The sequence below is a fragment of the Grus americana genome, chromosome 9, assembly GCF_028858705.1.
Source record: "Grus americana isolate bGruAme1 chromosome 9, bGruAme1.mat, whole genome shotgun sequence".
In the NCBI taxonomy this organism is placed as follows: domain Eukaryota; kingdom Metazoa; phylum Chordata; class Aves; order Gruiformes; family Gruidae; genus Grus; species Grus americana.
The window spans coordinates 28494076-28510254 of record NC_072860.1 but is presented as its reverse complement, the minus strand read 5'-3'; the positions used below and the strand labels follow the sequence as shown (position 1 = coordinate 28510254).

Here is a 16179-nt window from a genome sequence, read left to right as displayed (position 1 = left end):
CGCTTTGGGAGGGTTTTTTTGTTTTGGTTTTTTTTTACACAGTAATCCAAATCCTTTATTAAAATGCACTCTGGTTTGGGCCATGCAGCTGATTCTCCGAGGAGCAGGATGGCTTTTTCGTAAACCAGCATGGTGGGATTGATATTATTATACTGTTTTCACCGTATGTCTGGTTTGTGGGTTGGGTGTTTTCTCTTGTGGGAACGCCGAGGCTGAGGATTACTTTTTGCTAGCACTTTAAAATCCTAGAGGGCACCACTGAACAGTTCTGTAAACTGGGCTGGCTTTACAACACAGATTTTACAGGTGTTGCTGTTCTTGTCTCCTTTTTCACTTTCCTTTCTCTTCACATTCAATTTGTATTCTAATTAAAAAGAATCTTCAAAGTCGCAAACATGCAGTTAGTGGACAAGTACAAAAAGAAAAAAAAACCCCTAATATATTTACAAAATTGAAGCCGTTGCGTCAAAGTTGTAGTCTGTGTAACTTGCCCCAAAAGAGATGCCAGGCTGGCAACTGCATCTGCATCCACTTGCACATTCCTACAGGGGTACAATGTGCAGCTGATTTCCCAATTAAGCTTCCCCAACAAAGTACTTTTATAATTGAGACAGACTCAAAAGTTTGAAAAACGAATACATATTCATGAAGTACTAATAATCCTCCGTCTAGAACACAGCTTTTAGCTGAGAGCAGATATGACTAGCTCATGTCTCACTCACTCATCCTAACTAAAATGTGAACAAGGAAGAAATGGCTGAAACCAGCAGATTGTGTTTTGCTAAGACAATAAATAATAATCGCATTCTGACTCAAGTGCCAAATGTATAGCGCTTAATTAGAGGTCAGTAGAGCATATTTCTGCTCAGCTGTTCCATTTACAGCAATTAACATGTGCGTGTAGCTTAAGCTGGGTTCCACAGCACATTTCAAAGGGCTGGGTGAAAGCAGAGCCGGGGAAGCGCTGTTCAGACGCTTCCAGCAGCTCAGGAGAGGCACAGCTGGCTCCCTGCGCCCCGCTGCCGGGGCTGCTGCTGCCGGGAGGGGGCTCGGCCGGGGCGCGGTGTCCCGCGTGTCCCTGCCCTCCTCTGCCCCGGCCGCCGGGAAGGGGCAGGCGGCAGCGCCGTCCCGCGGGCCCGTGGCCGTCCTGCGCGCTGGCCTCGCCCGCGGCACCACGCCCGCCACGCCGCGTGGGCCCACCCGGGAGCTCCGCTGCCGCCTCCATCGCCTGCAGCTCCGCTGGCGCCGCTGCCCCTCCGAGCTCCGCGTCTCGGGTGGGGCCCGAGGGTGGCGGCTGTCGGCAGGAGCACTGGGGGGTGCCGGCTGCGGGTCACGGGCCGCTGCCCCGCGCGGGGCGGCCCCAGCCCCGGCCCGCCGCCGCACCCCGCTCCCCAAGTGCCTGCAGCCCCCGGCCCGGCCCCAGAGCCCCCGGCCCGACCGCCATGTGCCGCGGGCGGGGAGCAGCGAGCGCCGCCCGCCTGCGAGGGCGGTGCGGGGGGCGGGCGGCGCGCCCCTGGGCCGAGTCGGCGCCTCGTCCCGCCCGCCCGTCCGCAGTCCGCCCGGGGCCGGCGCGCAGCCTCCCGTAGCAGAGGGGCTGCGGGCGCTCTCCCCGCGGCGGCGGTGCCGCCATGGAGGGGCGTCCAGCGCCCGAGGCGCCGTAGAGCCGCTGCCCCCGGCCGCCCTGCCCTGCCCTGCCCGGCGATGGGAGCCGGCTCGGCCGGGGCAGCTGCGGGCGGGACGCCGCCCCCCGCCGGGCGGACGCTGCCGGCGGCGAGGAGAGGCGAGCGCGGGCTGCGAAGGGCGCCGCGGGAGGCAGGTGGGGGCGGCCCCGGCGCTCCTCGGAGCCGGGCTGGGGCGCGGCGGCGGCTGCGGGCGAGGCGGGGAGCGGGGTCGGGCGGGCTGAGGTGACCTGGGGGAGCCGGGCGGGCTGAGGGGAGCGGGGCCGGGAGGGCTGAGGGGAGCGGGTGGAAGCGAGGGGAGCGGGGCCGGGCGGGCAGAGGTGATTTCGGGGAGCCGGCGGGCTGAGGGAGCCGGGCGGAAGCGCGGGGAGCGGCGGCGGGCGGGCGGCGGGCTGTGGGACGGGGCTGGCAGCCGCGGAGGCGGCCGGGGCGGCGGCGCTCTCCTGAGGAGCGCGGGCGGAGCGGCCGCTGCCCCCCGTCGGCCCCGCCGCCCTTTCGCGGCGCTCGCCCTTCCCCTTTCCCCGCTCCCGCCGGCGCGTCCCGGGGCCGGGCCAGCCCCCAGCCCGCTGTCGCCTCCGCCGCCGGCCCCGGCGGGGGGCAGCGACCCGCCGAGGTGTCCCCTGGCTCCCGACCTGCGGCGGGGCTGGGTGCCGCGGGGGCAGGGTCCGCGCCCCGCGCTAGACCGACCTGCGCGGGTGGGAGAGGCTCAGCCGAGCACAGCCGCTTGGCTACGGGCTGAAGACAAGCAGGGCAGGTTTTACCTTCCAGTTAGGTTTTCTTTGCTCTTTTCTTTTTTTTTTTTTTTTTTAGATGCGTTACTGTTCCTGTAGAGACTTTCTCGCTTCACCTCAGGCCTATGTGACTCTGGTGGAAGGATCATGACCGAAGTCCTGTTCTCTGCTGCTTTGAATGGAACTGAACCCAACCTGTTATCCAGCAGCGGCTGGTCTGTGGGAAACGCCACCACCAAGTGTTCCCTTACTAAAACTGGCTTCCAGTTCTATTACCTGCCCACTGTCTATATTCTGGTCTTCATCACTGGGTTTTTGGGCAACAGCGTGGCCATCTGGATGTTTGTCTTCCATATGAGGCCTTGGAGCGGCATCTCAGTTTACATGTTCAACTTGGCGCTAGCCGATTTCTTGTATGTCTTGACTCTGCCTGCCCTCATCTTTTACTACTTCAATAAAACCGACTGGATCTTCGGAGATATCATGTGCAAGCTGCAGAGGTTCATCTTCCATGTGAACCTGTATGGCAGTATTTTGTTTCTAACTTGCATAAGCGTGCACAGGTACACGGGAGTGGTGCACCCCTTGAAGTCGCTGGGGAGGCTGAAGAAGAAGAACGCGGTGTACATCAGCACCCTGGTCTGGGTCATCGTGGTGGCCGTGATTTCTCCAATACTGTTCTACTCGGGAACGGGGATAAGGAGAAACAAAACCACGACGTGCTACGACACAACAGCCGATGATTACCTGAGAAGTTACTTCATTTACAGCATGTGCACCACAGTGCTTATGTTCTGCATCCCGTTCATACTGATTCTTGGTTGCTATGGGCTAATTGTGAAAGCTTTGATTTACAAAGATTTGGACAATTCTCCTCTCAGGAGAAAGTCAATTTACCTGGTTATTATTGTGTTGACGGTCTTTGCTGTGTCTTACCTTCCCTTCCACGTGATGAAGACCTTAAATCTAAGAGCCAGGGTGGATTTTCAGACTCCACAAATGTGTGCCTTCAACGATAAGGTTTATGCCACGTACCAAGTGACGAGGGGTCTGGCCAGCCTCAACAGCTGCGTCGACCCTATCCTTTACTTTCTGGCAGGTGATACCTTTCGAAGGCGGCTTTCCAGGGCGACCAGGAAATCGTCCAGAAGAAGTGAACACAACGTGCAGTCCAGAAGTGAGGAAATGACTCTCAATATTTTATCTGAGTATAAACAGAACGGAGATACAAGTTTGTGAACGAATGCAAAAGATTTGAGAACAGTTTGAAAAAATCCTCCGCTTTGAGACAGTAGGACACTGTAGTGCTACAAGTGTGTGAGAAAAGCTACCAGTCTCTCAAATTCATTTTAGATAAAGCGTCGTTTTCAGATGTTAGAAAAAGCTTAACAAAGTAAGTGGAAGAATTTTAATGGAAAATAACGTGTCAAAATCCAGCTTTCCTTCTCCTTTCAATATTCTCATTTCTTTCTGACTTGTGTCAGATAAAGTAAAATGAAGTAAATCCCCTAAAGGAAGAAAGCAATCCGAGTGCTTCTCTTTTAATGACTTAGTCTCCCACATTCAAAAATGTTCTCAGTCAGCCTCCCTTTAAAAATAGGAAATAAAAATAAGGGCGGGCAGCATCTTCTGAGGCTCAGTCCACATACCTAGCCTTTCACTCACTTGCCGCTGTAAACAAGTATTTAAGTGAAAGTCACGATGCAGTTCTCACCTTTACAGTTTTGTTATTTCTTCATCTACTTCTAGTGTTGATAATTACTTGATAGTTCAGTAGCATTTATGATTCAGTCTTCTTTGAGTGCCGGTGTTTTACAAAAGGTAGGCTTACTGATGTGTGCATGATTATGCTTTCAGATTACGATGGTTGTTCATGAAAAATCTGGACCCCCCCCTTAAAGGCAAATTGGCTTCCAGGTGAACTGACACCTCAGCCACGGGCAGACGAGCAGGTCTCTCTAGGAGCCGGTGTGAGCAGGCGCCTGCTTTGCACGCGCACGTAGCGGTGCCTTTCGCGAACAGATGTCAGTGTGCAAACGCGTGTGGAGGCAATTTGGTTCTGAGCAGCCGATGGTCCGATCCTGCCTTCCGTGCTGAGGAAGACCGGCGTGTTGTCAGCCGGAGGAACCGCGGGACGGGGCTGAGCACGGGCTGGGCTCGCCTGGGGAGCGCCTGGGGCGAGCCGCCCTTCCCCAAGGCTGACCAACGTCTCGCTGCAGCGCCAGCGCTCGACTGCCGGTGTTGGGAGCCGTGCTGGAGTTCTTTACGGGTAAAACATGAGAAATGCGTATGCTGAAAATAACTGTACCTTTTAGACAAGTAAAACTACGGTTGCTCGAGTTACCCACGTTTTCATTTGGTACAAGAGTATTTCTGTTCCTGGCAATCTTTAGAGATAACACAAGAGTTGTTTCCTTAGAAAATAATTATTAAAATGAATAATATAAATGGATTCTATATTGTATATCTATTAAAAAAATGGGGGAATTAAATTTTTTTGCACTGTGACAAATAAATTACTGTATTAACAAGATGTTGCAATATACTACAGACTAAATCTGGCCCTTTATTATATATCTTCTCCAAATGTGGAATAGGTCATCCAAAATTAGTCTAACTGCAGTATTGTGCAACACAAGAGGTAGTGATCAGAGCGCAGACGAAATCTTACATGGGCAGTCGTACTCGTTTCTCATATTTTTAAGAAATGTATTTGAAAATATTGTGTGCTAAAAATGGTAGGAAAGCATGCTCTAAATTATAAATTTAGTGTACAAAATTAAGTTCTGTGTAATCCTAAGGGTGACTTTAGCAGATCTTTGTTCCTCCAGTCTTCATAGTAAGAGTAAAATATTTTACTTACTAATTTCCAGTGATTGGTAACAAACAAGAATAGCTCTAGTTTATTATTTTTTTTGGCAACATTGTAAAGCAGCTTCTGTTCACACGTACAGCTTCTTAATCTGCAAAATCCCTATTTATTGAACTTATTTATTAGAAAGCTAAATGTAAAGTATGTAAAGTGTGGTTCTCCGTGTTCATACTCAGAATTGGGCATTAATGGAAAATTTAACAGCATGTTTCAATCACTGTAATACTGTGTCTTCTAACAGAACATCTTTATAATAAACTCAATTCCACCCTGAGTATTCACTGTTGATATGAAACCTAGTGATAAATTAAGCTGCTGATTTATAGCCTAGAGATAAATTAAACTGCTGCTTAGGAAGCAGAGCTTCTCAAAGCAATGTTAAGATCTCATTTAGCCCTATAAGATGAAAAATGTAGAGGTAGCGAAGAAATCCCAACCAAGGGTCAATTGCTAAGTAATCCCTACTGACAAAAGACTGTGGAACGGCACAGCCTATTTATATCACCAGAGAATGAGCCTGGTTCACAATAAATGACTTCTGCTATTATGTGATTATTTGAGACTTCATTCAGCTGAGGCATGTCTTGTTTGGAATGGCAGATGAATTAAATGGAGAGATAGCATAAAAATAGGATATTCTCTGAATCTGCTTCTCTAGGTTTAAAATCGTATTTGTTTCCCAGCATTTCGTGGTCTATTTCTCCCTTTCAGTTAGGAAATAAAATGTTGCGCTAATCCACGTCTGAAAAAAGATCCTAAGCAGACACAGCAGAATGTAAAACCCTACACCCAGGTTGGTCCTTATGTAGTTGCTTGGCGTCTTTTTGCAATATGTCTCTCTAATATGGCAAAGTTGGCTGACTCTGACGGTGCGTGCGAAATCCAAGGGCAACAGAATTCTGCGGGCCCAGCTAGAGCCGGCTGAGCGTGCGGGAGGAGAGAGCCTGGCCCGGAGGGACGCCCAGCCGGAGATGTGCCCTCTGGAGCTCGGGTGGCCGCTCTGCCGGTGCTGCCCCGCGGTCTTCTGGGTCTGGAACACCTGCGGCGTCCTGTGCCTTCCTTGGGAGCCGTTGGAAGCTCTCTCCGTTTCATCTTGCCTCGCTGAAGAGAACTGTGCAGCCGGCCAGATGATTCACCCGGTCCGTTACTGAGGTCTCTTCTGGTAGTTTACTTAATGAAGATCACTACTGGTGATCAGCCATGGTGTCTTCACCTCACAGAAGCGTGCGGGAGCAGAACGCCCAGCGCCGAGACGGATCATTAAACACCTTTTGCGTGCAGTTTACTTTCCATCTTTCAGATCCTGTGACCTGCGGAGCTAACCCCTCGAACCGCATCCTGCTCCGACGTGGCTCCCTGCTGCACACACACCGAGATGTCGCAGCCAGCTCTGAACCCAGCTGGGACTTGAAGCTGAGCCTCGCAATCTCACGGAAAGTTCCCGCGCTGGTTTTAAGCGTTGCTGTATTCGACGCGGCGTAGTTGGAACCACAGCAAAATCTCACCAAATTGTGTCTCCTCCCACACGATTGCTTTTTACCTGCCACAGGACAGACTGGTGTCTGTTGGGCCATCCCGTCAGAGGCAGCCGGTCGGACACGGGGGATTGGATGCCACCAGGACAAAACCTGAGCAGATCTCCAGGCAGCGTGGTGGCTGGAGCCATTAGCTCCTGGGGAACTTGGCAAGACTGTTCTCAAGCATTTGCCTTTTGGCACTTACCCCTACTAGAATCTGTCTGCGGAAGACAGTGAGTCCCCAGCCTTAGGCGATCCCTGTGTTTATCCACGAACCTCTGCGATGGGCCTGCTCGGGGAAGCCTTTCCCTGAGCCACCCGACTGGAGTCTCTCACCTATCCAACATGCAAAGAGAATGCAATCTCAGCCACAGCCTTTGGGCCGTTAATTAATAAGCAACGATGACGGTGGGTTGTGTTTGCTAGGAATGAGATTCAACTCGACGCCTCACTGCATGAAGACCACCTACAAGTTCCACTTTCCCTCGTGCTGTATTAGCCTTCAACTAGCAAATGAGATTAAACATTTTGTGATTTCACGGTCGTGCTTTTAACCTATTTTTCTTCTGGGTATATTTGGGAATCTTTTAATAACTACAAATCATTCACTGAAGACGCCAAAAGCTTTGAAGTAAATAGTTATTTAGAGCTTAAGTTTTGCCAAAGCGTTCTACAGTGATCCACGCCGAAACAAATTATTATTCATTAGCTATATTTTGCTTCCTCCAGCTCACCGGGTTAATTTTTTTTCTCATTTATGCCCATTAACTCCCACATATGGTAATCTTTAATACAAAATGAAATCAGTATGAAACCTGCACATGATCCGCTGTCAGGTTGTACATTTTCGTAACAGAGCACGTAGGATTTTTTTGTTTTAATCCAGTCCGTAAGACACCAAGTTAATGAAATAATGATCGGGCATAGGGGAACCAGCAGCGTCTTCCCTGCCCCTGCTTTGGGATTGCCCCGGGCGCCCCGGTGAGCTGCCCCCCACCCCAGCCCCGTACCAGGGGACCGGGGAGCTGCAGGGCCGTGTGTGCGCTGACCCCACGGGTGACTGCCTTCCTCCTAACGCCCCAGCGCGGCCCAAACCCTCAGGGTCGCGCCAGGTTGTCCTGAGCCTGGCGTCCCCCTCTTTCTCCATGAGGAGGGGCGGGGGGGGGCGCACACAAGGCCCCGGGTGCAGAGTGCCCGGCCGAGCAGCGGGAGCCCCGGGGAGCGGGTGCTGCTGCCCTGGCTGCTCCGGCCGCAGGGCTGAGCCGTCTGGAGCCCGCCGAGCCAAAGGCGCCTGTCCTGCCCACTGCGGTGCCACCGGGAGCCGGGCAGAAGGCAGAAGGCAGCCCGGGCAGGGCTGCTCCCCCCGTGCCCCCTCAGACTGTCCTGCCTGCAGTCAGGGCTGCAGCAGCTGGGCCTGCTGGCCCCGGGGGCTGGGACACCGCAGCTGGCTAATTGCCTTCCTGGGATTCTTTTTGTCCCTCGTTACTAGATTTTTGTCTTCAGATTGGCTCAGAACAAAAACATTAATAAAGTGTGCTACGCCTTACCACAGGTGTTGCTTATTTCTGTGACAAGCTCCTTAGTTTTCGAGGCCATAGAGTGCGGTTTGTTACCCGCCGTGGCCAGTCTCCGCCTCTGGTAACACTTCTGAAGGAAGCTATAGGCCTGACCTTGAACTAGAACATGAAAAATGTCCCCGAGCTCCCGAGCAGCCGCGTTCGACAGCTGCCGGGGGACGGCGGAGGCTGCAGGGGAGCTGCTGGCCCTCGTGTGGAAGTTCGCTTGGCCCTACGCTAAAAGCTCTTAACTTTAAAAAAAAAACCACCAACCACCACCCCCAATAACTATAGCTGCTTGACTAGGACCCCGCTCCCGTTCGCTGTGCCGTTTCTAACTTCAGGTGCTTTGCGCTGAATCAGAATCCACTACAGAACAGTATTTCTGGAGCCTAACTGTATTGGCACAGTAATTTCAAATACTTTGAAGACATGAGACTTGTGAATTAAAACCACTACTTATTTTGTGGCTATGAATTAGAGTGTGCTTCAAGGGTATACGTGAAAATGTTTATTTTTCTATTGTACTGTGATTTTAATATTGTTGAGTAAGTTCAATTTTTTGTAAATACTAGTGAAATTTGACTGCAATATCCTCAGAGACAGTGTTACTTGGTACTTAAGCTCAGGCTATGTAACTGCTTTAATTAAATTGTAGTTAAAAAAAAATCCCCTTATTTGTCTATAATTTTAACGAATAAAAAGATTTTGTTTTTTTAATAAAGCACGGGGTTGTTTGCATGTGCATTTACTGTTAGGCATGGCTTTTGAAGTCGTAACTATTTTTAGTGGCAGCAGAAGTGCAGCCACAGAGTTACTGGCACTGTACCTAGCAACCCTACTTTGAAACTGCTCCAATAAAATTATGAAACACTTTTTCTGCCTTTTTGTGTTATTGCAGTTAATACATGTTTCCAGGTGATTCTTCACACAGCGCTACGTGCTTAAAACCAGATAATACAGGTTTGCAGAACAGGAGACATGTAAAGCCTTGGGAAGCACCAGCCCCATCGGCTGAGGCTCACGGTGAGTAAACGAAGGATGCTTGGTCTTCCAGGATGTGAGGGGCAGGATGCTCGCAGGCGGCGGGGGGATGACCCACCTCCTAACACGGGTGAAGGAAACTGTGGGTCTGCGGGCAGAGGGCTGGCCCCCTCCCCACCCGCCCCGAGCACCGCTCCCATCCCAGCATTCGGCCGGAGAAGGAACCCGCTCCCAGTCCCTTTCCCTCGGCAGCTCCCGCTTGGCCTCGGGTGTCTCTCCCTGCAGCGACTGTCCAGCCGTAACCTGGCAGCCTGGGTGCATCGCCTGGTCTGTACAGATCGGAAGCTCGGTCTGTCTTCACAGAAACTTTCTGGTTTTCTCTTTGGCAATGGCTGCTGCATGCTGATTTGGTTGCAGGATGCAGAGTGACTGTTCCTTCCCAAACGGCTTAATGTTTAGAAACCAATTAAAACATTTAACTCCCTTTATTATCCATACCTTGCCTGACAGTGTAGGTATTTCAGATTTTATGTTGACTTGTACTTTCACGCCGTTCCCTTGTTTCGCTGCCTGCAGCTACCCTGGCACAGTGTGGAGTCTCGTCCTGCTTCCCCCGTTCAGGTGGGAGGCAGCCGGCCCCCCGGGGCCGTAGGCTGGGGATGCTGCCGGGAGGGCTCGGGGGCGCAGGCTGCCGGGGCCGTGCCTCTGCCGACGCCTGCATCCCGGCTTCCCGCAGCGGCACGGCTGCGCCAGGCGACAATTTCTGCCGTCGTCTTCCTGCTCCAGTAACTGTGAGAGGCAAAGCCGGGTGCAGAGCCCAAGGACCTCAGCCGGCGTTGCGAGGAGAGCCACAGATTGCTCGTTCTGAAGCCTTTTTCATCCTGCAAGCTGAAGGTACGGGTGTGGGGCACCTCAGTGATACTGTGGTGCAAACTGCAGGTACATGGGATGTCATAGATCTGTATTTCATTTATCACCTCTTTTCTTTTAAAATTTATTTACCTATTCCATTTTCTTTTTGCCATTCTTGGTTTATCTTTGCACTTCATGAAAACTTTTTACCTTGGCTGTAATATCTCTTCAATTGTAATGATATTTTCTTATCAGTAAATGGATTCTATCTGCAACAAACTGTGCTGTTTCAGACCTTTCCGAAGTTCCCTTTCCCATCCGACACCCACCATGACCCGATGGCCTCTTCCACCCCCAGCACAGAACCTTTAAATACTCACAAGTAAGTCAGGTCTAGAAACATGGGGGTTTGTAAAGCTCTGCTCTTGCGGAGTGTATTTAACATAAAGAGCAACATACAGTATGCAACTGCCATATTTTAGTACTTGAACTGTTGTGCATTTATTTCTGACTTCCTTTAACCTTGGCCTAAGTGTGCAAATGTGGTTTGCTGTTGCCCTGGCAGACGTGAGGCAGCTCATGAACATAAGGAATATTTGTTTATAAACTTTCAAAAATTAGCTCACAGCATTAGAAAGCAGAAGCCAAGCCTGTGGCGATGGGCAATGGGAGCAGGTCGGTGCTTGGAGGCTACCGGGAGAAGCGACGCATTCCCGTGGGATTTACCCCAAATCATCGCTGGCAGCGAGGTGGGCGGCCAGCACGCAGCTCCCCTGGACTCGGCGGGGTCCTGTCCCCGCTGCCCGCGGGGTTGAACCTGACCGAGGGTTAGGCATGAGAGATGCCGCGCTGCTTGGTGCTGCTGAGACTGAACCAACCGTGTCTGCTGGCAGAAATATAAATACCCGGAGCCTTCACAAGTTACACGGCAGCTGAGTGTGGGTGTCACAAATGCTAGCAGTGCCTCTACGTGAGGTACCAAGAGGACGGTGAAGCACAGAGTGTATTTATAGCGCACACACCAGCACCGTGCTCCCTCGGGAACGGTGTCACCACTCTGCGAGGTGGCAGGGACCCACCGCCCTCCCCGGCCCTGCACCGGGAGCGGGGTGCTGAGGTGCCCGGGGGAGGCAGCTGCCTCTCCTGCCTGCTCCTCCGCCGCTCCTGGCTGGCAGCCGGGCTGCGTGAACGGCTCGTCTCACTGGCAGGGCAGGAGCAGATGGGCAGGAGCTGGACGGGCTCTCTGCACCCACAGCACCCCCCCTTCAGGGCTCTGGCTCCCCAGCTGGGGTCACGGCCGCCAGCTCCGGGCAGCAGCCCGCGGGTGGGTGTCCTGAACCCCGGGCGTACGCTGGGCTTCCCAGCTGAGAATCAGGCAGCGACTCCCACGGGGAAACCCGTTACCAGGGTCCTGAGGGGCTGCACCTCTGCCTGTGCGTGCACCGCTGGGCTGCTGCCTCCCGTGGGAGCATCCTGGTGTCCTGAGCGACCACTCATTTAAAGTGCTCGAAACACCATTTACCCTTCCTGGCATTCCCACACAGCCAAGGAGCAGCAGAGCTATTTATGTAAATAATTCATAGAAGTCTTCCCCGTTCAGTTTATGACTCTTCCACGCAGCAGCACCAGCATCTGCCCTGCACGCTCCTCCCGGAGACTGCGGCAGCGACCCAGGGACGGGCTGAAATCCATCAGCAAGAGCCCCGCCGCGCTCACGGACCTTACCCAGCAGGGCGAGTGCCTCAGTTCTGGTTCGGTGATGTTAGGAACTGAAGCCAGGTCCTGGTACGCGTTACTGGCCGTTGACGGGACCACTGCCATGCTTGCACTGTGCGAAAGGCACGAAGGCTGCGAGTGCACCGCGGGGGCTAGGGCATCCCTCAGCCTCTGGGCCAGACACCCCGTGACGTGGTCACGCTGGCGTGTCCCCTGCCCTGGGCTTGCAGAGCTCCGTGCTCCGGTGCCGCGCGTGGGCTCCCGGCAGCGTGTGCTCTCTAACGGGGGTTTCTCTGTGACAGCGGGGTTGGTCGGTTAAAAGCGCAAGCGCTTAAGAATGCATTTCCTTCCACTGCAAAGAACAGCCTTTTGTAGGAAACCGATTTTTCTCCCTGACGGTGACTGAGAAGCAGCTCAGCTATGGAGTGAGCTGCTAACCCAGCGCAGAGGAGGGTGCTGGGGCCGGGGAAGCGGTGCAGAGCCAGTGCGGTGCCTCGGCCAACCCAGCGAGCAGCCAGCAAAGGGAGAACGCAAGGGGCCCACGCTCAGGAGGATGTGGAAACAACTTCTGAGCTGTAGAGCAGGTCACGTTTGCTATCGGACGTCATTACCCAGCGTCTGGATTACAGTAGCGCCGAGGCCCTACCCTTGGTCTCAGGCTACCCAGACGGACAGATGGGACCGACCGAGGCGGGGAAGGGATGATCCCGCACGCAACCGAGCATCTGGAACCGATGTGCCGGGGGCTTGGGGCACAGTCCTGGCACCAAGGGATGAGGACTTGCTCGCTTGGTCTCTCTGGGACCCAGCTGGGAGAAGGTCTTGGGAGATATACACTGTTTTCATACCAAATATTATGCTATTATTAATTTCAGAATTAAAAAGTACTTGTAAGAAACCACATTAATGTAATTCTTTGTGGAAGACTTGCATGGTAGAATTTGAATATCCTCAGTATAAACACCTGAGAAGTTCAGTCATACATGGAAAATAAATAAACTTTGCATTGTAGAGGAGAAATGATTTATTTGTTTGATAATACTGAGCCTTTTTAATGGGAGATTCATCAAGCAGCACTGCCCTTGCTGCCGTTATTACCTTAAAGCCTCCACTGACCTCCCACGAGCGAGCAGTGTCAGCGCTGGCCCTGGTGACCGGGAACATCTCCGGCACGGCTGAACCCCTCCTGTGCTGAGCCGGGACGGGGCTCCGGACCTGCTGGGCAGGTGCTGCGGCTGCTGGAGCCTGTTCCCCCCTGAAAGTCACGCTCAACATTGCGCCGTGCACGTCTGCATTGGAGAGAAGACACCGCGGTTCTGTGGCGGCGGTTTCCCTGGGCATGGCCCTGCTCCGCACGGTCCCGCTGGCACCGGCCGCCCCTTGGCCGGCTCTTCCCTGGCTCGTCCCCAGCACGGCCAGAAGCTGCTTCTGCACCACAAACACCGGGGATTTGGCTCACTCGCCACCCTGAGAAACCTTTTTCTGCTCCGAGAAAACTTTGGCAGCAGAGAAAAAACCCCTCCTGGACCAGCAGCTGCCTTCAGAAACCCAGATTAATGCAAAACAAAGTCATACAGCTTCTGTCTCAGCGTACGGACAGACCGGTACGTCCCATGTAACCAGTAAGAGCAGTACGTTGTGTGGATTTGTTCCTGCTCCAGGAGAGTTGTGAATTAGCGGCGCTGCCCCACAGCACGTCCCGGGGGACACACGCACCTTTGGCAGGAAACCTGGGACCGGCACCGACAGAGATTATAAAATCCCAGTTAAAAATAATAAACAACTTTGCTACAGGGAGGGGACTGTACCTGTGAATTTTAGTTTACAAAGTCAAACATAATTTTTGTAAAAAGAAATCACAAGTCATCAGCCCCTTTGGATAATTTTGGAGGTGCTGTTCAGCTGCCGGCAGTCGGAGGAGCCGGCAGAGCTGGCGGGCAGGGGAGGCAGCGGGGCAGGTCGGCACCGCTGCAAAGGGCCCGGGTTGGGCTGACAAGGGTCAGGAGCCAGGACAGAGCTGGGGGTGCAATCATGATATTATTTTCTCCCTGGCAACTCCCATTTCCCTGTTTACTATTATATTCATTCCATAACCGGTGATGTCCTCTGCCACATACCTCCATGGGAGCTGCTCAGCGTGGCAGTGCCAGCTGGGGACAACTGGCTGGATGGAGCCCAGCTGCTGAATCAGCCCATCCCCATCCCTGTCCCCATCCCCATCCCATCCCCATCCCATCCCCATCCCCATTCCCATCTCCATCCCCATCTCATCCCCATCCCCATCCCCATCCCCCTCCCATCCCCCTCCCATCCCCATCCCATCCCATCCCCATCCCATCCCCATCCCCATCCCCATCCCATCCCCATCCCCATCCCATCCCCATCCCATCCCCATCCCCATCCCATCCCCATCCCATCCCCATCCCCATCCCATCCCCATCCCCATCCCCATCCCCATCCCATCCCCATCCCATCCCCATCCCATCCCATCCCCATCCCCATCCCATCCCATCCCATCCCCATCTCCATCCCCATCCCATCCCCATCCCCATCCCCATCCCCATCCCCATCCCCATCCCCATCCTCATTCCCATCCCCATCCCATCCCATCCCCATCCCATCCCCATCCCCATCCCCCTCCCATCCCCATCCCATCCCATCCCCATCCCATCCCATCCCCATCCCCATCCCCATCCCATCCCATCCCCATCCTGACTGCAGGCTCTGTGGGAGCTGGCCGGGCGCAGCAGAGGATGGGTTTGCCATTGGCTGCTGTCACCCTGCTCCCCTCAGCAGTGGTGAGACAAATGCCAGAGGAAAAACGGCCTTGCAGGGTTTTGTAGCAATTGCCTCTGCGGTGACAACAGCCAGGCCAGATAAAAGCAGCGTGCCCAGGCTCTGCCTGTGCTTCCTTTTGAGCTGCAGCTTTCATCTGCCTCAGCAATGTGTCAGGACATGTTTGGCACATATAAAAAAGTAAGTTGTTGTTTAACATTCTTGTGTATTACTGAGCGGTGGCAGTGATGCTTCCTGTAAAACATATCTGCAAGCGTGGCAAAGCTGTTTGATATTACAGCCTTATTTAAACCAGCATTTAGATAGTAAAAGCAGTCATTTCCCTCCATCCCCACATACCAGCTACCCATTAAAATTCCTTCTCATGCTCTTGCACAAAGACTAATTTTGGCAAGAGCCTGACTTGCCCTAGATTTTTAAAAGACTACTTGTTTTAAAACAAAGTCCTTCGGGGAAGAGAGAGAGTTGGGAGAAGGACTGCTTCCTCTGCCTGCCTGCCCCAGTGCTGCGGCGGCTCCGACACCCCCCCGGCTTGACCGCCCCCCCCAGCCCCAACACCCAACACCCCTCCGGCCCCGACACCCCCTGGCCCAACACCGCCCCCCAGCCCATCACCCCCGGCCCAGGCGGGTGCAGCATCCTCCTCTTCCCCCATGGAGGGTGCTCCTGGCCCCACGGAGGGGTGCTGGAGGGGAGCAGGAGCTTCGGGCACCGAGCAGGAGGAGCTGGGGGAAGGTTGAAAAGCTGCCATTCACCTTGACATTTACACGCTAAAAATAATCTTTCCAATGTTAAATGCTTTTAAAAAAATTATGCCGATATTCAGATATTACTTAAGGGACTTGATTTGGAGGAAAAGATCTGTTTTTATAAGCTGGGTCTCGCTACCGTCAGAATGGCTTTTCACCAAAATGATCTTTTATTTCTAAGTTGTTTCCTCCCCTTCAGACACCGGGCAAAATGTCACTTGACAGTGATAACTGAGCCCAGCAAAAATCAGAAGAAAAATAACCCACAGGTGTCCAATGGAACACCACAGCAAATAGGTACAGAGAGACCCACGGAGGCAAATTAACAACTAAACCCTCACTTCAAGCAGATGGAGAAGGCTGACTTGACTGTTTGGATGCGATTCAATGAAAATGTTCTCTAGCCTTCCCTTTCTGCATGGGGAATAAATCTGCAAAGAAAAACATTTCTCTTTGCTGTTTGCTGGCAGGACTGGTATCATACCAGCGATATCTAGCATTGCTACGGCCAGCTTCATACGCGTTTCATAATAACTACGCTGAAAAGCTGCTTTGGCTGGCTCTGGGATCATCAGCAGGCTACCAAGGAGAGGAGAGGTTAAATACCACTGAATACCAGCGAATGCCGCACCCCAGTCCCCGGCGTTAGGAGCAGTTGCCCTTAATGGATGCACGTAAGGCAGCAGACCTGAATTTTTGGCTAGCAGCTCTCTGCAGCACTCCCATC

At 53.1% G+C, this 16179-nt stretch overlaps 1 protein-coding gene across 2 annotated transcripts; it reads left to right on the top strand.

Moving 5' to 3' along the window:
* Nucleotides 1–1534: 1534 nt before the first annotated feature.
* P2RY1 (purinergic receptor P2Y1) lies at nucleotides 1535–9231 on the top strand. Of its 2 annotated transcripts, XR_008578339.1 has the most exons (3): nucleotides 1535–1816; nucleotides 2490–3803; nucleotides 4268–9231. XR_008578339.1 is itself a non-coding variant. In XM_054835824.1 (2 exons), exon 2 carries the CDS (start codon nucleotides 2558–2560, stop codon nucleotides 3647–3649), a length of 1092 nt encoding a protein of 363 aa, XP_054691799.1. In that variant the 5' UTR covers nucleotides 1535–1816; nucleotides 2490–2557; the 3' UTR covers nucleotides 3650–9231. The 2 variants fall into 2 exon arrangements, 1 of the variants encoding a protein (XP_054691799.1); XM_054835824.1 differs by having other exon boundaries at nucleotides 2490–9231.
* Nucleotides 9232–16179: the final 6948 nt, after the last annotated feature.

Coding starts and splice junctions, on each gene's coding strand:
- P2RY1 (XM_054835824.1), top strand. CDS start 2,558: ATGACCGAAGTCCTGTTCTCTGCTGCTTTGAATGGAACTGAACCCAAC.